Here is a 24,271-nt window from a genome sequence, read left to right on the forward strand (position 1 = left end):
GAGATTCTCCAGCAGGACCTTAAACTAATCCGCAGCAGTTAATTGGAAAAACAAATAAGCAGACCGTGTTGGGAGTCACCGCCTGCGTCCGCCTGGGCTTCCCAACTTTCGACCCGACGTTTGGAGAGGGGGGCGCAAAACTTCAATCTTTATTGAAGAAAAAGCCTCTCGCGTGCGCTCTCTGGGATCAGATGCTTGCGAGCGGGTGGGGAAGTGGGTCTCTAAATTCGACTGTGGGTTTGGTGAGTCTGGATTGGTAGGGGAAAGTGGGGGGGGGGGGGAGAGAGAGAGCCTGCCCGGGGGTGGGTGGAGGAAGGAGGTCTGTAAAACGTCAGAAACAGCACAAAGCCTTTGCCACGTAATTAGAGGCTCCTATTAAGTCTGGGTCTGTCCTCCCCAGGGTCCCTCCAGCTCCCCCAGCCCCACCCACCCACATGCCAGGCTGAGCCTTTTGAAGTGCCAGAGAACCGCTCGATCGGGAGAGGGAGGGGCGGGTGCGCAGCAAGCGAAAAAGAAACTCGCTCGAGCTCCCCAACCAGCCGCCTCCTCCTCCTACTCTTCCTTCCCCAGGCAGGCAGGCAGGAGAGAGAGAGGGGATCTGGAGTGGCGCTCCTGCGTCCGTCTGTCGGCCGGTCGGAGCACTCCATCTGCAAGACCTCAGCCCCTCCCGACGGCCCGCCTTCACTGCTAAGCGCGCCGTCGAAGGAGGGAGACGCGGGAGGATCGCGAGAGCCACCGGCAGTCCCAGTGGAGGCGCCCTGCGATTCAGCAAGAGAAGGCACCCTTTGGATCGCCGGCCAGGTCCTGCCGCCTCCCGGGTTTGGGCCGCTTTGCGCGCTTGGTGTGGATTTTCCCCTCTGGAGTTTTACTCGACGGCGCTTCGGAGAACAGGCGGCAGCTGCTGCGGGGTTTGGGGGAACGTGCGTAGCCGGGGACCCCCTTCAGGCTCTGCTCTCCTTCCTTGGCTCCCTTCCTCCTTTCTCTCCCCACCCTACCCCACCCCGTCTTTGGCCTGGGGGCCCAAAGCCATGACTTCCAGCTACGTGCACGTTCTGGACAGGCAACCGGCCGTCCTGCCCACGCGTCTGGAGAGCCCCGGGAACCTCGACAGCCTCCAGGCGAAAAAGAACTTCTCTGTCAGCCACCTGTTGGATCTGGAGGAAGCCGGAGACTTGGTGGCAGCGCAGACCGACGAGGGCGTCGGGGAGAGCGGCCGCAGCCTCCTGGAATCGCCGGGCCTGACTAGCGGCAGCGACACGCAGCAGCAGGACGGTAAGTGGCGCGCCGCGAAGCAGCGGCTTCCTCCTGCCCAGGCTCTCGACTTGCGAGTCGCCGAGACTTGGACTGGTCTTTTCTGAAGGGTCAGCCCTCGCCTTCCCGAAGAGTAAGCCGGAGTGGGGAACTAGGACGGGTGTGAAATAGCCCCGTTCAAGGGGGCTAGTTTAGAAGACTTAGGCGCCTTCTAAACACACCCAGCGCTTTAAAAAACAACCACCACCCCGTGGGCCCTCGGTTTCTGAAAGTCATGTGCAAAGATAAACATGGGTAAAATAATAAGTAAAGTAAAACACACGGCGGAGGAATAATGTATGTTAATGCAGGGGAAGATCTGTGCCATTAGTCAAAGCATGGTCGCATCACACCCAGAACCAAGCTGAACATTTATCAAACCGGTCCTACTCGGCTTTGTTCCGGACCCACTAATCCAGATCAGTGTAATTCATATTATCAGCCTCCCGTAGACGAATTATCGGTGCAAATTAGAATCCCCACCGCCTGCTTTTACTACATTCTGTGTAAAGAGCAGGGAAGGTCAACACGCGCGGGTGAGGCGGGTCGTCTTCGGATGCCCGGGTTAATGAGATGCGTCCGGCAAAGGGAGCGAGCACTGCCAGAGACCGGGAAGCGGGTCCCGGGAGCTGGCTAGGCCTCCGGTTGAGCTGTATCTAGGTGGTGTATCTCTGAGAGCATCTCTGCTGCCATCGTAGGGTAGCAGGGGAAAAAGCGTCGCTGCTCCGCGCAGGATCCACCAAAAAGTTCCGCTGCGCGAGTCTAGTTGAAACGAACAGCAGGGCAGATACGCGCGGTTTCCACGGGGCTTGCTTAACGCAGGAGAACTCCCTAGACCTGCTCCAGAGCTGAAATCCTGCGGACACTTTTTTGAGAAGAGGTCCTGTTGATGTCAGCATCGGCTTCTGAGAAAGCAGGCGTGGGTTGTTGAGCCGTCCGTCGATCAAAGCCTCTCGCCCTCGCGTCTAATTCTCTAAGCGACTTTCCAACACAGAGACGCGCACGCAAGCAAAACTGGGAGCACCACAATCCCCAACCGGCGTCTTGCCTCCCCGGAGAAGTTTCTGCGATTTGGATTTTAATTTTCCGCAATCCAGGTTGTTCCAATCTTACCAGCGTCACTGCTGGGATTATTTTCAGTTCAGAAAGAGCACAGATTTCTGTTGTGTGTGTGTGCGTTTTAAGGACGTCTGTATAAAACGCACAATATAATAGTATAAATGCTTTTCAGTTCCCCCACCCCCTGGTTGGAAGAGTTAGCTCTGGAAGTTATGGATCCTTCCATAACTGCAGAAGAACGAGGCGGTGATGCCGGTATCTGAGCCAAGAAGATACTTGGAAGTCTGGTTTATTTTAAGCTAAATACAGACACTCGTTTTAAAGATAACTGAAAGTAGCGTCATCTAGGAATCCTGCATTAAGCTCCTTTTATCCTTCGGTCCCACACTGGTCAAACACGTTTAAACACCACAAAACCCTACCAGAGAATCAAGGCCTAATTCTCACAAACAATAGCTAAACTGTGTTGGGCTTCAGAATGCCACCGGACTGAATACTCTTTCCGCAGGGAAGCCTCCTAGTTCTCTAGGGATGGTAAGTTATTTTATAAAAGAGGAACAGTCAGTCACGTGGGGCCCCTCTTGCAGTTTGATGTGGTACAGCCGAGACCCAGGCTCCCCTCCTCATCTGTTGTGGGGGGCGCGCGGGGAGGGGGAAGTAGCAGGTTGTGTATCTTTCCGAAAGAAAGACGGCCTTGCGGAATTTTCCAATATTGGGATCGATAAATAGCAACAGCAACTGCTTAAGTCTGTCTCCAGGAATGAGTCTTGGGGGAAGATTGCTGGGCCAGTCTGGGAACAAATGTAGGGTGTCCAGCCACACCCAGGGGCTCTGTAGGGAGGCGTGCTAGGCAGGCTTACTCCGAAGCAAGTCCCATAGAACTTAGCTGGACCCCCTTTGCTTTAAACCTTTGCCTCAGGTACAGATTCTTAGGTACAACTTTTCTCCTCCATCCTTCCGACGGGGCCTGACTCCCCATAGGCTGGAGGTTGCAGCCCGTTCCTAGGGACGTGGGTGACTTGGTCTGCGAGATCCAGCCGGCGTTCAAAGGCTTCCTGTCTCATTCATTGCGATGGAGGCAATGGGACTCAAAATTGCTCGGCTTGGACTGGAGTGTGCCTGTTGTTTGGTTGGTTTGTTGCTGACTGTTGCATCTCATGCAATTTCCCCGAAGCTCTTTTTTTACTAAAAGCTTTTGGACTTTGCTTCGAGCTGCTACCCAAAGCCTGATTATTTAGAAATCCAGCTTCACTTGAAATAATTCGCTCCGGATTGAGAACTGTAGGAGCCGAGCGAGGATCGACGCTGTAGAACCCGCCCTATTCCCACCCCCGGTCTCCGCCGGCCTATGCAGAATTCACGCAGGGCGAAAAAGATCCCCTTTCCTTCGGACCCAGACTCTCACTCTGCCTAGTAAATCAAATGAGCTATTCCAGTATAATGCAATAAAAACAGGGCCGCAACAAGCTGCCTTCACAATGCAAACGCATTCCGATGTTATTCACTGGATTTAGGATCGCCTCGCTCTCTTCGATTCCGATCCAAGACACATTGGCTCATATTTGATCAGAATTGCTCACGTATCAAAATCGTCCCGAAATTTCTCGGGACCACCAGTTTATAGCCAGTCTAATTTACAGCGGTTTAGGGCTAGGAGCAAGTCGGTTGGGTATACTGGTGACTAAATACGTCGTGGATCGGAAACACGATGGAAGAGAGCCCTCAATCACTCAAGCCAAAGGACACCATCCGATTAAGACTGCTTTGGGAGCGCAGTCTTGAAACACGAACTCAGAAGTTAAGTCTCCCCTTTTTCAAATGCAGCTTGTCGAGGAAGAAAGATGCGCTCATGGGCGTAGCAAAGGGTGGAGGGAACCTTAATCAATAAAAATCAATACAAACCTGAGGTTCTGCCCCCCCCCCTAACAAAAGCCTGCCCCCCAATCCTGGCTACGCCCATGGATGCGTTAAGGGTTTTCTGCATCGGACTGGAGTTGCTCGTTGACCTCTCCAAACCACTTTATCTCGGGCTATTGGAGCCCACGCTCAGCCCAGAAATAAAGGCTTGCTAGCTCTAACCAGTTTCTAAAGCATTTCGCCCAGGTTCTAAGCACCTTCCGAGGAAGCCCGGATCTATTCCTTTGCATTTTAGGAACGAGGAGTCATGTATCCGCTTCCTTGAAAACAAAACCTATTTGGAGACAGCGGGACGTACTTCCGAGTCGGCCTGCCTTTCATCTGCACGTGTGAAATCGGCCGTCGCACCAGCAAGCCATTGAAGCTGCGGGGTCCCTTCTTGGCTCCATCCGTAGCCAAACCTCCCTCGCCTGCCCCGCTCCTTTCACGCCAGAAGTTGCCGGAAGAGCTAAAGAAATTCCGCGAGTGCGTGTACCGGACTCCTGAGAAAGAGAAAAGCGCTGAGGGCAGGACCTTGAGCTGCACGCTGAGCATTTTACCCGGGCAAATAATGCTTCTGTCGCGGAAAGGGCGCAGACCTTGGCGAGCATTTGGCGCGCGCTCTCCAACGGGCAATGGCGTTGGCCCCGAGTTCCCTGCTCACGGCGTGGAGCTGCCCAGCCAAAGGCCTGCCTCGGGGTCTGGCTGCAGGCGAGGTTAAATTCAGATTTTTCCCATGTCGCACCCTCTCGTCCTCTTTTGGGGTCTAACCCCTAGGAAGTAAATTCACTTTCCAAGGAAGCGCGCTCAGACTGGTAGCCTTATAAGCACAGCGTAGGCTAAAAGGGGCGAAACAGCAAGTCCTCCTTCCCCGAGGGTCCTCCGTAAAACGAGCCAGGCCCGGGTTGCCCTTGGGAAGGTCAGCCTGCGGGATTTCACCAGGCTGGGTACCAACGGGTTCCAATGTTTCTCAACCCTGACTCCCTAGCCGTTGCTGGACTGCAACTCCCATCACCCCTAGCTAACAGGAGGAATGCAGGTTCAAGTTCCTCAACTCCTCCGCTTTGGTTCGCTGCTCCCTTCCACAAGGGAGCCCTCCGTTTTGGGGTGGAAATCGGGCCCGAATGGGTGGGGAGACACACAGACTCCTGCTTAGAGCTTTCCTCTTTGCGACAGGGAGCAGAGCTGTCCCGGGGTGCATTTTCAAGAGGGTGGCTTGAAGGTGGAGAAGGGGGTCCCTTGAAGGCGAAGAGGAGCCTTCTCCTCGGGAACCGACTCCTTCCTGTGCCCGCCGAGGAAGAAAGAGTGCGTGCGGGAGAGTCAGGGCCGCCGGGAGTCTTTTCCCGGGGCCTTGAACCCTCTTCGGAGCTTCACGAGGGCCCTGGTAGAGTTGGACGAGACCAAGAAGGCCAACCCTCTGCGATGCAGGCGTCTCTTGGGTGTTCGCTGGTGCTGCTGGAGCGGAGAAGTGGCTCCGACGCGGGAGACAAGGCGCGCAATATTTACGCATTCCGTGTTCCCCTATAGCTGTGCCGTCCACCTACAAAAAAATAACCACATGGGTGTGTTTTTTGTAGGGAAATCAGGGCGTGGTTGTCCTTGTTTTTAAAACAACAACAGCCACCTTGGCCACACTTTTACCCCCCCCCCCCAAGAAAAATCAAATGACTTTGCAATTGCAACTGTCAACCAGGCCGCTTTGGGGAGGCGAGAAATTTAAAGTGAGCAGTTCTCGAGCGGAGCTGGGAGCTCTCTGGCAGAAAGAAATGGAGGGATCGTGTTTACAGGCCATCCTAGCCACGTCTACTAAGCTCTGCTGAATTCAGTGGGTGGATGTGGGTTTACCCTCCGCGTCTTTCCCTTGCGTTCAAGCGCGCGGCGAACAGGAAACCCTCGCGCGCTTCCCTCGTTCGGGCAGTTTGTCTAAAACGGATTCTGCTTTGCACAGGGGAGCCGTTAACACGCGCGCACTTCTTGCGCCCGTCCAAGTCCCGGGCAGGCGATTCTCTCCCTTCATCACAATGACCGCCCCCCCCCAACCTCGGCAATGCAGAAGGGGGCGCCGGGCTCGGAACTAACACACAGAGCTCCTCCAAGAGCTACCGAGGGCAGGAAGGAGACGATGCTGCGTGCGTATGTCTTTAAAGCGTTTGGTTCTTTCTGAAATGTGCCTTTGCTCCAGGTCCCTCTGTAGGTGGGTTAGCCCGCTAGCGAAAGCTGACTCTGTCCGCTTTGGCCAAGAGCATAGAGAGAATATGAACGGGTGTCGGGCTGAGCTTCGTAGCTCCCTCCACCCTGAAAAGTTGTGGAGAGGGCGGGGAAGGGAGAGACAGCGAAGTTAATGAGAGGTAGGCCCGAGCAAAGATTTGCACCACAAGCACAACTGCCTGGGAAGAAGACGACCTGTCCATTTCAGTGTGACTTACTTTCATGTAGAAGTCCGGGAGACCTTTCGGGAAGACTTACTCACCAAAGGAGATGTAAACTTCAACCCCCACAGACTTGAATGACCTGGAAAATGCACAACTGGTTGTCCCCAAACATAAGATGCGGGGACCCCCCCCCCAAGCTGTTCGGTTTCATTAACCACTTTGGGCTGCAAGTTTTCCACTTGCACAGATTTCGTCACGAGGCTGAGTTGGAAAATTAGCGAATTCCCAACTGTGGTGATAAAGAAGTTGTTGACAAACGACACCTTCCTCTTAAAGAAACTGCCTGGTTTGTGTCAACCATCCGTTCAGTGCTCAATAATAGCTCTGCTTGAGGAAGGACCTTCCCATTTTGTCTGACGAAGAATTCTGTCTTGCCCCAAAGCTTGCCTGCTCTCTCAACCCTTGGTCGGATAAAAGAGAACGACCAGGCATATAAGTTTCGGGACTGACAGATAATCAATTTATCTGAGCTTATTTTATGACCCTCGGGTGGCTGGGGGTAGAGAAACCTGGTGCAACTAGGCAGCGATTCAGTTGGGGGTGGAGTGCTGGGAGAGGGGGGCAAGTCAGCCCCCCCCTGCGTCTCAGCGCTCGCTGGGGGGCTTTGGGCAAGACACACAGAAGTGAAGGAAAGAACTTGCTTTTTCAGTGGTGCCTGATGAAAAATTCTGTCTAGTTCGGAAGCTTGCCTGTACTGGCATAATTGTGAGACTACAATGAGATGAGGCTACACCTTGGGTACAAATCCAAAGGAATAATAATAATAATAATAATAATAATAATAATAATAATAATAATAATATCTTTATTGTCATTGCCCCCTCTCGGGGGACCACGAAATTACTTGGCTGCTCCATCCACCCAGGTAGGGCACTCCACACAAAATCAAAACAACTATAGAAACACTAGTTAAAACAATACAGTATAATACAGCAAGGAAGATTAGATGACTTTCAAAGTCCAAGCTTCCCATTCAGGGCCGAGATCGCTCTGGAGAAGAAGCTGTTCTTGAGACGGCTCGTTCTTGTCTTCACCGTCCTGTATCTCCGTCCCGACAGGAGCTCGAAGAGACAGTGACCAGGATGCGATGGATGCAATCCAAAGGAAGAGAACACATTTAGAGGGAACCCTCGAAATATAAAAGGCAACTCAAGGGCGATCTCCATAAATCTATCCACAATAGGAAAGGGGCCAGGAGGATACTGCAATTGGCAAGGGCTTCTTCTTTTACCCTCTTAAGGGTCTAACAGTCTGCAGACAAAGATCAGCGAGGTTTCTCACTCTGTTTTGTCCAAACGCTAATCTTTTTTCCTCCCTCAGAAATAGAAACGTTATTGAGCATCCGATTTGAAGAAGAGTTCTGTGTAACTCGAAAGTTTGCGCCTCACCTTGTGAGCATAGGTTGGTCCTATTCAGGAAGTTATTCTACTGTGAATTTTGTTCTGAAGTGAGCTTAGTAAAAGGGAACTGGAAATGCAGCATGTCCTGTTATTATTATTTTTTTGAAGGGGGGGGTAGGGTCCCCGCAAGCAGTTAGGGCACGAAGCGAAATCATTTGGTTCCAAAATGTCTCCTCGTGGCCCACGAATGTTTGGTTACCAGCTGGCCGTTACGGATGTTTCGAAAGTTTCTTTGCTGTCTGGTTAAATTTAGAGAGGATTTCCTGCCTTTTCTTCTCTTTTCTGAATGCCTCTGCAGCTGACATAACTAACCCCTAATCAGCACCTAGATTGAAACATAAACGCAGCCTGAATTAAGCACCTCGAAATCCCACGTATTCCAACAGGGGATAGTTGCAGCCGATGCCTGCTTCCTTGCCAAGCAAGGTAAATAAAGGAGTTCCAATGGGGCTTCTCCCAAAGGAAAAACGGATAAGATTTTTGCCTTAAGCATCTGCACAGTTCTTCTTTGAAAACGAGCGCGCCTTAAAAGTGCTTAAGCCTGGCTTGGGTCGCTCAGTTAGGCTTCGAATAAAACTTGACTACCTAAATTGGTTTGACAACGCCATCCATTTGAACTGGGCTTCCTTCGCGTTAAAACTACAGTAGTTCCTTGAAAGCCAGTGCCATTCATTCATCCGCGGGGCTGTCTACAAAGCCAATTGCTCCCACCTGAAAATTTATGAATGGCTTCGTTTCGCTTGGCATTGCGGCGGTCCCTTCCTCAGGAGGTTTCCAGTGGTCCAAGAAGCGCCTTCTCCTTCCAGAGGCCCCTCCAAGGCTGGGGCGTTTTTGTTGAGCCTCTGGGAGCGTAGGGACAGCGGGAGACGCCGCAGAGCCCACGGACAGGCGCACGTGTGTGCGCTCCGCAACCGCGCATTTCGCAGTCAAGCACAGGAAGGCAAGCGCTCCAGGTTTACGCATGTTCTTCCTTTTCGAAAGGCGGATCAATTGGGGACTCGCCTCCTTTGATTCCGACAGCCTAGGATTGCGAACAACGTGCGCTTTCAGGCGTGTAAGGGTCCAGGGGCCGCATACTCTTTCTGAATCAGGGCCGCAGTCTTACCCTCTCGTTTTTTGTTTTTTTGTTTTAAATTGTCCGAAAAGGAATTGTGACTCTGGTTTCTTTTTTTAGTTTTTTTAATGGGGGGCGCCTCTAGAGTCCGATTCACAATGCAGTTAGCATGGGTGCTGGAATCCGAAAAAGTGAATTGGCACGGGTTCGGTGTCCAAAAGGGGAGAGGAGAAACTCCCTGCTTGGGGTCTTGCCCCGTGATGGTGGCGGTCATGCCAGCCTCTCCATCTGTGCGCTCTCAAAGGCCTTCCTTCTTGAAATGTGCGAATGAGGATTCACGTGCGTCAGCAGGAGAAGCTGTTGCAGAGAATAATAGACCCTACTCACAGTTACAGATAGGTAGCCGTGTTGGTCTGCCATAGTCAAAACAAAAAAAAATCCTTCCAGTAGCACCTTAAAGACCAACTAAGTTAGTTCTTGGTATGAGCTTTCGTGTGCATGCACACTTCTTCAGATACACACAGACCAACTAAGTTAGTTCTTGGTATGAGCTTTCGTGTGCATGCACACTTCTTCAGATACACACAGACCAACTAAGTTAGTTCTTGGTATGAGCTTTCGTGTGCATGCACACTTCTTCAGATATCTGAAGAAGTGTGCATGCACACGAAAGCTCATACCAAGAACTAACTTAGTTGGTCTTTAAGGTGCTACTGGAAGGAATTTTTTTTGTTTTAGACCCTACTCAGCTCCGCTTTATTTAAATACAGGCTAAGAACTTAATTCGTTCTGGAGGTCCGTTCTTAACCTGAAACTGTTCTTAACCTGAGGTACAACTTTAGCTAATGGGGCCTCCCGCTGCCGCCACACCACTAGAGCACGATTTCTGTTCTCATCCTGAAGCAAAGTTCTTAACCCGAGGTACTATTTCTGGGTTAGCGGAGTCTGTAACCTGAAGCGTCTGTAACCCGAGGTACCACTGTATAAGAGAGATCCAGCCCGATCTTGTGAATTATTGCTCAAAAGAGTTGCGAGGGATCTACTCCTCTCGAGTTAACCCTTAACAAAGGGTTGCCGCTGAAGGCGCGCACGCCTGCGCGGAAACCTGTGGGTTTCTGCCTGCTTGCCTCGTTTGTGGGCAAGTGGACATGGGGCAGGATCTAACTGCGCGCCCTTCGGACGGCTCCTTGTTGACTCAAGTGAGGTTTCCATTTGAGGATGCTCCGTGCATTGGATTGGGCTGTCAGTAAGAGCATTTGCGGCAGAATGTGGTGGCGTGGCAGGCAGGGCTGCGATCTTGAATAAAATATTTTTTTTGGGGGGGGGAAAGGTCAGCCCTGCCCCGCATAATCGATCACATGATGCGGCGCGCACACTGTTTGAATGGCAATGCCCATCAACTTTAGGAGGGCCCTGCTCCCTTAAATATTTCGGGGGGGCACGGGGGGTACAGACCCCTCGGTCCCTAGCAGTTGGCTCCTATGTGGCTAGGCCATTGTCTTCCTCATACGTCGGGTCCCCGCCTTCGGATGGAAGAGGTATCGTTTCCGTTGTGAAGCACACCATTAACACGCTAATTAACACGTTTCTTTTTCTGCTTCTAGAATCCCTATAACTCGGGGTGGGGCGGCAGGAAGGGGGGGGGAAGAGAGTGAATGGGATCTTTTAAGCAGGGTAGATAATTATTTAAAATTACTCAGATCACATAATTTAAATTACTTTAATTACGACACTACCACGACTACAGGAATAAACCGGGGTTTGCTTCTGCTGCGAGACATTTTTTTTGGGGGGGGGAATAAAAACAGTGTTTTGTTTTGTTTCTTAAAAGGATCACACGTTTTAAAGTAAAACTAGAGTAATAATAAAAAAATAATAACACGAGCACCTCTAACCTACACGCGGGCCTGTGGGCCCTTGCTTTAAAACTAGTTTTTAAATACAGTGGTACCTCGAGTTAAGTACTTAATTCGTTCCGGAGGTCCGTTCTTAACCTGAAACTGTTCTTAACCTGAAGCACTACTGTCAGGGTTTCTGGGAGAGAGGAGGAGATGACAGAGGAGACGGAGAGCGAGTGGGAGGAGGGGCAGAAGGATGAGGAAGAAGATGACGGAATTCTGAGGGAATCCACGAGTCTGAGCAGCGAGTCAGAGGATTCTCAAAAGGGGGTTACCTTAATCAAGCAAAGGGGAGGAGAAGGGAGAAGCGGAGAGGAGCCCAGTGGAAGACAGAGGAAGCAAGAGACGTCTCAGTCGGAACGGAGTAAAGGGGGTGGAGTCGTCAGCCTCTCGGAGGGAGCAGGATTAGGAGAGAACAGAGAGAGGGGGTTGGAGCAGGGTGTTCAGCCGGAAAGGGTGGAGAGCAGAGCAGGGGGTGGTGTAGCGGTCGAAAGAAAGGTCAGCAGCAACGTACGCGCGCCAAGTTCAAACGTAGAGGCGCGCGGAAGTGGAGAGAGCTCAGGGGAGGAGCCCGACCCTAAAGCCAGAAAGAGGGGGGAAGAGGCGGCAGAGGATTCAGCCTCAGGCGAGTCACGGAGAGAGGGAACCCAGGGGGGCAGGAAGACCCTGCGGAAAAGAAAGGAGAGGAAGAGGTGGTCTAGAGCCAGGCTATTAAGTTGGTGCGGAAGAGGGGAGGAGTCAGAGGGGACTTCAGCGGTCTAACGTGGCAGACGTACGGCCACAATGCTGAACTGTATGAGAAGCAGAAATCTTCAATAAACTTTTCCTGTAAATAAGCTGCAACGGAGTGAGGTCTCTTGTGAGCTGGGACCAGTCCTGGGTGGCCGTGACAGTAAGTCCCCTCTCTCAAAGCAAAAATTTTTTTTTTTGCGAAGCTCACGAACGGGAGCAGCCATGAGCGCTGAGGAGCAGCTGGTTGCATTGCGGAATCAGGTTACCGCTCTCACATCGGCAGTCATTGCTTCGCAGAAGAAGAATGACGACTTGGAGAAGACGTGCCAGGATTTGCAGGCAAGGTGGGAGCGCGCGGACAAGGCGGGGGCCCCAGGATCCAGAGCGGAGGGCATTGCGCTTGGACGGAGGGGGGGTGCCCTAGTTCCGCATTTTCATGGCAACTTGCAAGACTATCCCAATTTCAGAGCGGACGTTGTATATGCACTGCACTTACTCCGTCACGATTTTAAAGATGAGGAGGAGAGAGTGGGGTTCATTGTTTCGCACCTGCATGGGGAGGCCAGGGCTTGGCTACGCAATTTGTGGCGCGAAGATGGACCGGCCCGTCGCGATTCAACTGCGTTCATCAAAGCGATGGATTCTTGTTTTCAATCCTCTGTGGATGTGGACATTGCGCGCCGTCAAATGCACGGGCTGAGGCAGGGGAAAGCGACTGTGCGCCAATACCACTCTAAGTTTTTTGCATTGCTCACCGCCTTAGATTGGCCAAAGGACAGTAAGCCGGTCAGAGATCTTTTTTGGGAGGGATTGAGCCCCCCCGTCAAGGATGAGATCGCTAGGGGGGACAGACCCCAGACCCTAGAAGACGTGGTGCACCGCGCTTTAGCTATTGGAATTCGACATGAGGGGCGTCCGTGGCACGAGGAGGACGGGCCCCAAGCGCGTGCGCAAGCAAGGACTCTCCCTTTTGTGCACAGGGACTTCAGCCGTGCGCACCCCTCGCCAATGGGGAAGGACAGAGAGGAGCCAATGGAGATTGGTGGTGCTAGGGCTCAGAAGCCATCCCAGAGCCCTGTCCCTGGTGCAGCCAAAGCGAAGCCTCCTAGAGGAACCAGGAAGTGTTACATCTGTGACAGTGCGCACCATATGGCGAAAGAGTGCCCCCAGAGGCTCCAGAAGCACACTGCAGCGCTGGCAACTGTAACAGCAGAGGTGCAACCAGGGGAGCAGCTTCAGGGAAACGACAGTGCCTGGCTGGAAGCAGAGCTACTGGGGCTCAGCCAGGCGGATCTGTAGACAAGCCCCCAGCATCACTGCAGGGCGTGGACCCTTTGCCTCCCAAACCGGCAGTTCTGCTCACAGCAACACTCCAGTTGCCTGATGGGAGACTCCTCGAGGTTCCAATAACGATCGATTCGGGAAGCAACGCCGACTTCATGGGACTGCAGTTCGTTAAGCAGCACAACATGGCGCTCCTGCCTGCAACGACGCCTCTGAACGTGGTCACGGTGGACGGCAGGAAGTTGCTGGGGGGGCAAGTGGTGCAGCAAACCCCTCCCATGATGATGCAGATTGGCAACCATCGAGAACTTATTAGTTTCAATGTCACCCACTTATCGGACACACCCATCGTGTTAGGCATGAGTTGGCTGGAGAGGCACAGTCCCGCGGTTGCGTGGTACCAGAGGCAGATCAACTTTTGTTCATCGTATTGTGCTCAGCATTGCTTTCAGACCGATCAGGGAGGAGAAGCTGAGCAGCCATTGCATCTGGGTATGGTGCAAACAGTGCCTCACAAGTACCAGGAATTCTTGGAGGTTTTCTGTGAGAAGGAAGCTGACAAGTTGCCGCCTCATAGGCCTTACGACTGCGCGATTGATTTAGTGCCAGGGGCGCAATTGCCTGCTGCCAAGCTGTACTCCATGTCGGAGGACGAAATGCAAGAGCTTCGGGAGTTCATAGACCATAACCTCAAGCGAGGTTTCATCCAGGAATCTAAAGCAGCGGGAGGCAGCCCTGTTTTCTTTGTGAAGAAGAAGGACACGCCCCAAAAAAGGCTTATAGTGGATTACAGGTTCATCAACAGCTTGACTAAGCCCAAAGCTTTCCCCATGCCCAAAATTGACGACCTTTTAGCGACCGTCAGGAGGGGCAAGATTTTCACCAAGCTGGACCTACGTGGAGCTTACAATCTCATCCGCATCCGGAAAGGAGATGAGTGGAAGACCGCCATGTTCACCCCTCTGGGCACATACGAATACAGAGTCATGCCTTTCGGCCTCCAAAATGGCAGCCACGTTTTTCAAGCATTTATGCACCACGTGCTAGCAGGTCTCCTCTACAAGAAGTGTGTCTGCTTTCTCGACGATATCCTGATTTTCTCGGAATCGCCGGAGGATCACGATAAGGACGTGAGGGAGGTCCTGCAGAGGCTGAAGGAACACAGGCTGTACGCCAAGTTGGAAAAGTGCCAGTTTGATGTCAGAGAGGTTGATTTCCTTGGCTACAAGTTGTCCGACGAGGGACTGGCCATGGACAGGGCTAAGGTTCAAGCGCTGTTGGACTGGAAAAGCCCTCGAAATCGGAAAGAGGTCCAGAGGTTCATCGGCTTTGCCAATTTTTACCGCAAGTTTATTAAAGGTTTTGCGAACGCGACGGCGGCGATCACTGACACCCTCAGTTCCAAGAAGAAGAAGTTCGTCTGGACCGAACAAGCGGAGCGGTCCTTCCGGACGCTTAAAGGTCTTTTCGCCTCCGAAGAGCAGCTGCTCCACGTGAATCCCGGCAGACCCATGCGGGTAGAGACCGATGCGTCAGATAGAGCGGTTGGGGCCGTTCTTTTGCAAGAGGATTCACAAGGCAACTGGCGACCGGGTGCGTTCTACTCCCGGAAGCTCAGCAAGACGGAGCGCAATTATACCATATGGGACAGGGAGTTGTTGGCCATTCATGCAGCTTTCAAAGCGTGGCGACACTTCTTAATAGGAGCCAAGCACACGGTGCAAGTTCGCACGGATCACAAGAACTTAGAGTATTGGCGGACGGCTAAGTTGCAGACCCAGCGACACATGCGCTGGGCGGAGTTCTTTGCGGACTTCGACTTCAAAATAGAATACATCCCAGGAGACTCCAATGTTATTGCAGACGCGCTGTCCCGAAAGCCGCAATACTTGGAGGAAGCAGCTCCAATCGCAGCAAAGCACATTTTCGCACCGCAGGCGTGGACGTGCGCTACCATCGCAGTCGACCTGGACGCGGTGCGACGCGCGTTGCAAAGGGATCAGTTTGCACAGTCTAAGATGGAGGAGCTACGCGGAGGGTCGCGAGACAACGATGAGTTTCAATTACAAGATGGTCTTTTGACTCGTAAGGGTGCCCTTTACGTGCCCACCGACGATCTTCGAGCCAAGGTTTTGCAACAGTTGCATGACGCCCCTAGTGCAGGCCATTTCGGCAAAGAGAAGACGATGGAGTTGGTGGCTAGAGACTTTTGGTGGCCCCAGATGAGAGGAGAGGTGGCGGACTACGTCGCCAGGTGTGATATCTGCCAGCGGTCCAAACCAGTGCACCAGAAGCAGGCGGGATTGCTAGAACCGCTGGAGACACCGCAGCAACCATGGGAGAGGGTAGCGTTGGACTTTGTTACAGACCTGCCCAGCTCCAGAGGTAAGACGGCGGTGTTAGTGGTGGTGGACTTGTTCACCAAGATGGCGCACTTCATCCCTTGTGCCAAGGTGGCGACGGCAGAACAGACCGCAAAGCTCTTCATCGATCACGTCTTCAGAGTGCATGGACTTCCGCAGTCCGTCTTGTCCGACAGGGGGCGCCAGTTTGTTTCCACTTTCTGGCGAAAGCTTCTGGGCATCTTGCACGTCAAAATCAACCTGACATCGGCGAGGCATCCACAAACCAACGGTCAAGCGGAGAGGGTCAACGCGATCATGCAGCAGTACCTGCGGTGCTACGCCAACCAGCGACCTGCGGCGTGGGTGGACTATCTGCCGATGGCTGAATTCGCCTACAACAACACGAAACACGCTTCCACCGGGGTGACGCCTTTCTTCGCGAACAATGGCCGTCATCCCAGGACCTTCCCGAGATTTGCGGCACCAGGAGGGGGGGGGCCTCAAGATGCCGACCAGTTTGCAGCGGAGTTGCAAGAGGTGCACGAGGAGCTGCGGAGACATTTGGAGCTGGCAAAACAGGCGTATAAGGTGCAGGCCGATAAGCACAGGAGGGCGGGAGAGGACATCCAGGTTGGGGACTGGGTGTGGTTAGCAGCCCACGCGATGCCGGCCAGGTCATTGGCCAAGAAGAAGTTAGGACACAGGCAGCTAGGGCCATATCAAGTTGAGGCTAAGATCAATCCGGTGGCTTTTCGTCTAGCCCTTCCGGAAGGTTCCAGGGTGCACCCGGTCTTTCATAGGTCGGTGCTCACTCCCTACAAAACCCCACACAGGTTTCAAGAGTCAGGAGCACCCCCAGAGCCACGTAGGAGGGCGCCTGAGAGGGGGGAATCGCCAAGACCAGAACCTCTTAACGAGGTCACAGAGATACTGGACTCGAGATGGGGGGAGGAGGGAGTTGAATATTTTCTCGCCAGGGAGGGCACACCAGCCGCTGCTAATAGTTGGGTGCCAGGCTACGAGTTAGACGAACCCCTTTTGAAAGAAGAGTTCCATGCACTTTTCCCACATAGACCCATGCCAGCTGAGTACTTTGATGACTGGCTTTTCACACCCACATTGTCAGATAGCACGTTCAGGGGTTTCTCTTCCCCCGAGGAAAGAACACCAGAATCAAGCCCGCCCAGGGGATCGTGCTCGGGGGTGGACACGGAAACCCCTTATTGGTGGGAGGAGCAGCCAGAGGAGGAATGGCGTAAGAGGTGGCTGATAGGTCCTTGGCGGGCAGCACCGGAGGAAGTAGCGATGGAAGCAGAGACTGAGAAGCATTTGGGGGAAGAACCCGACTTCGAATACACTTACACAGAACTGCCAGCGGAGAACATTGACGTAGACGACCTGTATCCTGAGCCTACCCCCGAAGAGCCGCAGTTTCCACAACCGGTCCCCGACGAGCGGGAGGGGGGAAGGGGGGGCTTCGAGGGGGGGATGGATGTCAGGGTTTCTGGGAGAGAGGAGGAGATGACAGAGGAGACGGAGAGCGAGTGGGAGGAGGGGCAGAAGGATGAGGAAGAAGATGACGGAATTCTGAGGGAATCCACGAGTCTGAGCAGCGAGTCAGAGGATTCTCAAAAGGGGGTTACCTTAATCAAGCAAAGGGGAGGAGAAGGGAGAAGCGGAGAGGAGCCCAGTGGAAGACAGAGGAAGCAAGAGACGTCTCAGTCGGAACGGAGTAAAGGGGGTGGAGTCGTCAGCCTCTCGGAGGGAGCAGGATTAGGAGAGAACAGAGAGAGGGGGTTGGAGCAGGGTGTTCAGCCGGAAAGGGTGGAGAGCAGAGCAGGGGGTGGTGTAGCGGTCGAAAGAAAGGTCAGCAGCAACGTACGCGCGCCAAGTTCAAACGTAGAGGCGCGCGGAAGTGGAGAGAGCTCAGGGGAGGAGCCCGGCCCTAAAGCCAGAAAGAGGGGGGAAGAGGCGGCAGAGGATTCAGCCTCAGGCGAGTCACGGAGAGAGGGAACCCAGGGGGGCAGGAAGACCCTGCGGAAAAGAAAGGAGAGGAAGAGGTGGTCTAGAGCCAGGCTATTAAGTTGGTGCGGAAGAGGGGAGGAGTCAGAGGGGACTTCAGCGGTCTAACGTGGCAGACGTACGGCCACAATGCTGAACTGTATGAGAAGCAGAAATCTTCAATAAACTTTTCCTGTAAATAAGCTGCAACGGAGTGAGGTCTCTTGTGAGCTGGGACCAGTCCTGGGTGGCCGTGACAACTACTTTAGCTAATGGGGTCTCCTGCTGCCGCCGCGCCGCCAGAGCACGATTTCTGTTCTCACCCTGAAGCAAACCTGAAGCACTATTTCTGGGTTAGCGGAGTCTGTAACCTGAAGCGTATGTAACCCGAAGTACCACTGTTTAAAGCAAGCAAGTAGGAAGGAAGAGTGAGACGGTGTCCCAGCGTTCATTCTGGCGGCCCCCAATGCTGAAGCGGGATCCCCTTAGAGTCTAGGTGGTGACTTGGGGTGATTCTTTGACTGTGGGGCCCTGGAGTTTGCTGTTGGGCTCCAGTTCACCTCATTCCTGACCATTGGCTATGATGCCCGGTATTGTATTGCAGGACTGGGCCGGGCCATTCTAGACTGATGTTATTTTCGCGTGGGTTCCAATTCACAAGCTGGTTTGGGGCTCTTGCACAGCAAACCGTTCCCCCGCCCCCAACCAGACTTTTTATGATAGGGAAAGGAGCAGGAAAACGGTGTGAAAAGTGTGGGAAAACACTTGCTTTGACCCAGCACCATCTCAAATTCCCCTCCCAGACAAATCGGGGCAAACGCGCCATAAATAGGTCGTCTGGAAGCAGCACCCCCGGCTGCTGGTGGATTTATTCCGCTTTATTAGTTGTTCTGCGATGCTTCCCCAATACAGTGGAGCCTCAGGTGACATACGCTTCAGGTTACATATGCTTCAGGTTAAAGACTCCGCTAACCCAGAAATAGTGCTTCAGGTTAAGAACTTTGCTTCAGGATGAGAACAGAAATCGGGCTCCGGCGGCGCGGCAGCAGCGGGAGGCCCCATTAGCTAAAGTGGTGCTTCAGGTTAAGAAGAGTTTCAGGTTAAGTACGGACCTCCGGAACGAATTAAGTACTTAACCTGAGGTACCACTGTACTACCATGTTTCAGCTGTGCGGAGAGGCTGCCGCGCAACAAAAGTGGGACGCACACAACCCCCCCAAAAAAAATACATTGTGGTCTTGGAAAAGGATATGCTCTGATTGGAAACGTTTGCAGGCGGAAGCAGAACTGAAAGCAGGAGGTGTAGAACTTTACAGATAGCCTGCTCAGCAAAGATTGTCGCGATGGCGCGGTAAAAAAAAGAAAAAGGTGTGTGTGTGTGTGTGTGTGTGTGTGTGTGTCAGCGGCGTAGCGTGGGTTGTAAGCACCCGGGGCAAGGCAAGTAATTTGCGCCCCCTAACCCGTGGATTTACGCCCCCTAACCTGTGGATTTGCGCCCCCTAACCCGTGGATTTGCCCTAACCCCAGATGTTGCGCCAGGTGCGGCCGGCCCCCCTGCACCCCCCACGCTACGCCACTGGTGGGTGTGTGTGCCTGCCTTGTATGGACCCTGGGACAGGTGAGAGCTGGAGGCGCCGGGAGGGTTCTCCACCCCTTTCCTAAACCCTCTGTTTAGCAGTCCCGGTGGAATAGTACTGAATCCCAAACGTGGTGACCATGGAGATGTTTTAAAAAACGAAATTCCTTTGAAATCCTGTGCTGGATCGTATTATCTTACCATGTAGCGCACGTATTATTGTTGTTGTTTAGTCGTTTAGTCGTGTCCGACTCTTCCTGACCCCATGGACCAGAGCCCGCCAGGCACTCCTGTCTTCCACTGCCTCCCACAGTTTGGTCAAACTCATGCTGGTAGCTTCGGGAACACTGTCCAACCATCTCATCCTCTGTCGTCCCCTTCTCCTTGTGCCCTCCATCTTTCCCAACATCAGGGTCTTTTCCAGGGAGTCTTCTCTTCTCATGAGGTGGCCCAAGTATTGGAGCCTCAGCTTCAGGATCTGTCCTTCCAGGGAGCACTCAGGGCTGATTTCCTTAAGAATGGATAGGTTTGATCTTCTTGCAGTCCATGGGACTCTCAAGAGTCTCCTCCAGCACCATAATTCAAAAGCATCAATTCTTCGGCGATCAGCCTTCTTTATGGTCCACGTATTATACCTAGCAGTAAATTCTATTGTGTTCAATGGGAATTCTCTCTAGTTTAGTAAGCTTATTTCCGGCGGCAGTCTTAGGGCGTGTTCCCATTCCGGGCTTAATAATACAACTAGTCCGGCCTCTCCGCCCCCCCCCCTTCAATTCGGATCTAAACTGGCTTCGGGGAGAACGCATGGGAACGCAGGATGTCCTCAGAAAGGACAAGATAGATAACGATCGTGGTTAGCTTCGCGCCTACCCGTTCCCCAAACCAGCGAGGGATGCTCACTGAATGCGGACTAGGAGGGCTTGTGCGCACAGCGCGTTGGGAACTTTGGGAAGGAAGGATTAAAGCGCCTTTTAAAAGAAAAACAGCGACACAGAACATGTACTTCCGGGCTCAAGGACCTCAACAATCCATAAAACACCTAGGCCAGTATTATTATTCTCGCACTACAGCCTGGGCAGGAGTGGGTGGGAAGAGGTATGAGCTAATGTGACGTTAAATCTGGGATTTTCCAGGGTCTCGATGGGTACCAAATGTGGTCTGACGCAAGATCGCCGACGTCTTATGATCCTTAAGCATTATTCCCATTATTCCTTTGAAAACGCAACGGGCCAACTCTGGATGTTCCAACATTATTATTGTCAAATGTCAACATGTTCGGAATAATCGCAGGGTCAGAATGGTCTCTGGGCATTCAGGCGCGCTCCTTCCCTCGATCCACTCCACCGCTGCCAACACCACCGCTCTGTGACTCTGCGGATCTTTCGCTCCTTTAGGAGAGCTAGATCCTCGAACCAGCTCGGCTCGCGGAGGCCTGATCCTGCTCTTGCGCATCTCCCTTCCGCGCAACGACATTTTGCGCGGGAGAACAGCCCATTCTGTAGGTTCACAATACAGAAGCACAAAAAAATTACATAACAAAAGCAATAAAAAACACCCTACAATTAAAAAGCTTGTAGACGGTTTAATTCGCCAGAAGCCTGGGAGAAGAGTGTTTTTGCCGGTGAATCCCCTCTCCCGCTTTCCAACTTGTCGTTTGCCGGACAAAATAGACTTGGCCGCGCGAAGCGCTGCGCGCAAAGGAAACGCGCTCTCCAGCCCACTTCTTCCGGACAGGTGCGTCAAAAACGAGTCCTGTGAGGGGGCTCGGGGTGTGGATGGCGTCAAAGAGCAACGTTGGCGAAGCTGGACAGGTAAATCGAGGTCAACAATTAAAGAGCACACCCACCCACCACTCGCCCTAATAATTTTGATGTGGGGACAGCCCGCTGAAAACGAGTGGGAGAAGCTTCTGAGAGTGCAGGTGGCCAAGAAGGATCTCTCAGCCGAGGGATGCGCAGCAGTTTTAGTCCCAGCTCCATGACGGCCATAGGCTACGCACCCAGAATCTTGGCAATAAAGGGACTTCATCCGCTCTCTCGCTCTCTCTCTCTCTCTGTGTGTGTGTGTTGGGGGGTTGTTGTCACCTCAGAGATTGCTAAATAGCCTGGAATAAATGTGAGGCCGGTGGAATCACAGATTTGCGCAGTTGCAAGGGACCCCCAGGGTTCTCTAGTCCAACCCCCTGAAGAAATCGCAACAAAGGCATCCATGATAGATAGCCATCCATCCTCTGCTTAAAAGCCTCTGCGTCAGGTCTCTGCTTGCAGGGCTACAATTCATCAAAGTTAGGCCGCAGTCCTAAAACCCCGCTTACCTGTAAGTCCCGTGGAATTCAATAGTACTTACAGTGGTACTTCAGGTTACAGACGCTTCAGGTTACAGACTCCGCTAACCCAAAAATAGTACCTCGGGTTAAGAACTTTGCTTCAGGATGAGAACAGAAATCGCGCGGCGGCAGCGGGAGGCCCCATTAGCTAAAGTGGTGCCTCAGGCTAAGAACAGTTTCAGGTTAAGAACGGACCCCCAGAACGAATTAAGTTCTTAACCCGAGGTACCACTGTACTTCTAAAGAGACGAGGCTAGGATTTGAATTCTTTCCACCTCTTACAAATCTGTTCTGAGTCTGTGAAGCGTGTTTAAGGGAAAACTAGCAGCCATGGGAAGCTCTCAGTTAAGAAAATCATATCCTGCCCCTCCGTTGCTCTCCAGAAATGGAGAAGAAGCTCGACATCGTGCTGCGCACTGTCAAGACGCGCCCAAATTATACCGAGTCCTTATTCGGTACCTCGAGGACGGGCCGCCTGATCTCGGGCACGCTCGCCTGGCAGGAAGTGCCACGGGGCTCAGTGGACCAGACCTCCCTCCCTCCCAGGGAAGTGTCCATAGGAGGACTTGCAAGACCCAGTAGAACAGGCATAGGGCAACTCCGGCCCTCCAGATGTTTGAGACTACAATTCCCATCATCCCTAGCTAACAGGACCAGTGGTCAGGGATGATGGGAATTGTAGTCCCAGACCTCTGGAGGGCCGGAGTTGGCCTATGTCTGCAGTAGAAAGAGAAGTTCCTCTTCATCGGAACTTCCTCAACAGGCCTGAAGGCTGACTGTGTTGGCTTCTCAGCCCAAGAAAGGGAAGCCGGTTAAAACGCAGCGGCTCCAGCCGTTCTTAAAATATAAAATAAGATCTGGATAAATTTTACAAGTCGTTTTTCCTAGGAGAATTTCGAAAGGCGGTGTTTCGCCAGTGCTCTTTTAAATTTTTTAAAAAGAAACGCGAACAGGTCGTCCTAGAAATTGTTGTTGTTTTAAAAAATCCAGTGAAATCCAATGTAATGGTGATAATGTAATGGTGATATAAACCGATGCCATGTCAGTCAGAAGATGACAGCAAGAGAGTCCTGCGTAAGGAAGGACTCGAGCGCTGTTGTTGCTGTTGCTTTAAAGAGAGATAATTTATTTGCAATTCGATTTTCACACCGTAGGCTCGCCACAAGCCTGTTAATGGAAATGAACGCAAAATGAACCCGACGGTCTGTGAGTCTGTGCTTCGCTCAAAGCGCAAACCATTTTCTCATCCCATTCCATTTGGAAATCCCATTCATTTCACGTGGGTGGCGGAATCCCCCAAATTCGCATCCATTTGGCTTCTTGTGGCGCATCAAGGTCCTGGACCCATCAGCATCTCTTTAGCAAAATATAGTAGTTCAGACGGAAGATCGGAAACCTTTTTGCCGGCACCAACCCCCGTCTCCACTTAGTTTCCTGTTGTTGTTGTTGTTTAGTCGTTTAGTCGTGTCCGACTCTTCGTGACCCCATGGACCAGAGCCCGCCAGGCACTCCTGTCTTCCACTGCCTCCCGCAGTTTGGTCAGACTCATGCTGGTAGCTTCGAGAACACTGTCCAACCATCTCGTCCTCTGTCCTCCCCTTCTCCTTGTGCCCTCCATCTTTCCCAACATCAGGGTCTTTTCCAGGGAGTCTTCTCTTCTCATGAGGTGGCCAAAGTACCGGAGCCTCAGCTTCAGGATCTGTCCTTCCAGTCAGCACTCAGGGCTGATTTCCTTCAGAATGGATAGGTCTGATCTTCTTGCAGTCCATGGGACTCTCAAGAGTCTCCTCCAGCACCATAATTCAAAAACTTAAGTTTACTAGGGTGGCTTAAAAAGCGAGGTCGTTATCTGGGCTTTTCCAGGTTCCCTCCGTGTCTCTTGCCAATTTGCCGATATATTGCAGGAGTTTGAAGTGTCTGGCAGCAACATCCGAGAGATACAAGGCTGAAGTCCTAAGCACACTTACCAGGGAGTAAGTCCCACCAGATAAATGCCCCAAGGCGCTTCCAGAATTGACTTCATCGGGTTCCACGGTCATAAAGATCATATCAGTTGGACAGCCAATGTGAATTTTCTGCAGGAGTGGCGACCGTGGCTGCCCGGCCCGAGGCTGTGGGTGTCATGCAGCGTGCATGGCCCTGGCACCAAATTTTGTGGGTGCCCGGCACCTTCATGGGGAATTTTGTAGGTGCTCAGGCACCTAGGGAGTGGGCGCCTATGATTATCTGAACCACACAGGACCAACCACAAAGGACATGAAAGTCTCACCTGTTTAGTGGGAGAGTCAAGCGCGCACCTCTTCCCCGATAAAGGCAACCGGTCTTAAAGAGACTTTAAAATGGGCTGGGTGATTCTAAAGAAGAGAGTAGGGGAATTTATTTACTTTGGAATGTTTGCACGCTTTTTAAAATTAAAAAAAATAGTCCGACCAAGTCAGGTTCATCATTTTTAGAATCATGTTTCCTGGAAATCAGTCAATGAAATCTGCTTCCCGGTACAGCTCTGTTCCCTTTAGCGCGACAGCATTCGCGACACTGCTGAGAAATAAATGTGATTTTAGTAGAACCAATTTACTTCCAAGTAAGGCTGAAATTCTGTGCACATTTACTTGAAAGTAAACCTCGTTGAGCTCCGTGTGCAAGCACGCGTAGGAGCGGGCGGCTTAATAGGATTGCTTCCTTAAACCGGTTATAAATGCTAAATCCTAGCACGACCTATGCTGGGAAATCCCCACGGGCGTGGAGGTGTGCCGGAAAGGATTAGGGCGTGAGACAATCCTGCATCTTTGCAATCCGACAATCGACAATCGCTGTTTAGGAGGCAGTGCCACTGACGCAATCAGTACATATGCGTAAATGTAGGGCACGCGAGAAGCCCTCGCGGACCCGAAGGAGAGCCGTGCGAGAGCCCCATTCGTTGAAAGCCAGTGGCAGCAGGGCTCCCCGGTAGCCTGACGACGTCAACCCCTCGACCATGG

The 24,271-nt window shown here is 52.4% G+C and overlaps 1 protein-coding gene across 4 annotated transcripts in view; it reads left to right on the plus strand.

Annotated features, from left to right (window-relative positions):
- Window positions 1-451: 451 nt before the first annotated feature.
- PRRX1 (paired related homeobox 1) overlaps window positions 452-24,271 on the plus strand; it is a 95,235-nt gene continuing 71,415 nt past the window's right edge. Inside the window, exon 1 of one of the 4 annotated variants that reach the window (XM_081914957.1) lies at window positions 452-1,272. In XM_081914957.1, the coding sequence (XP_081771083.1) occupies window positions 1,029-1,272 (244 nt within the window). In that variant the 5' untranslated portion in view covers window positions 452-1,028. The remainder of the gene's footprint in view (window positions 1,273-24,271) is intronic. The other 3 variants (XM_081914954.1, XM_081914956.1, XM_081914955.1) reach the window with 3 other exon arrangements.

Source organism: Podarcis melisellensis (genome assembly GCF_964234715.1).
Source record: "Podarcis melisellensis genome assembly, chromosome: 6".
Taxonomy (NCBI): Eukaryota; Metazoa; Chordata; class Lepidosauria; order Squamata; family Lacertidae; genus Podarcis; species Podarcis melisellensis.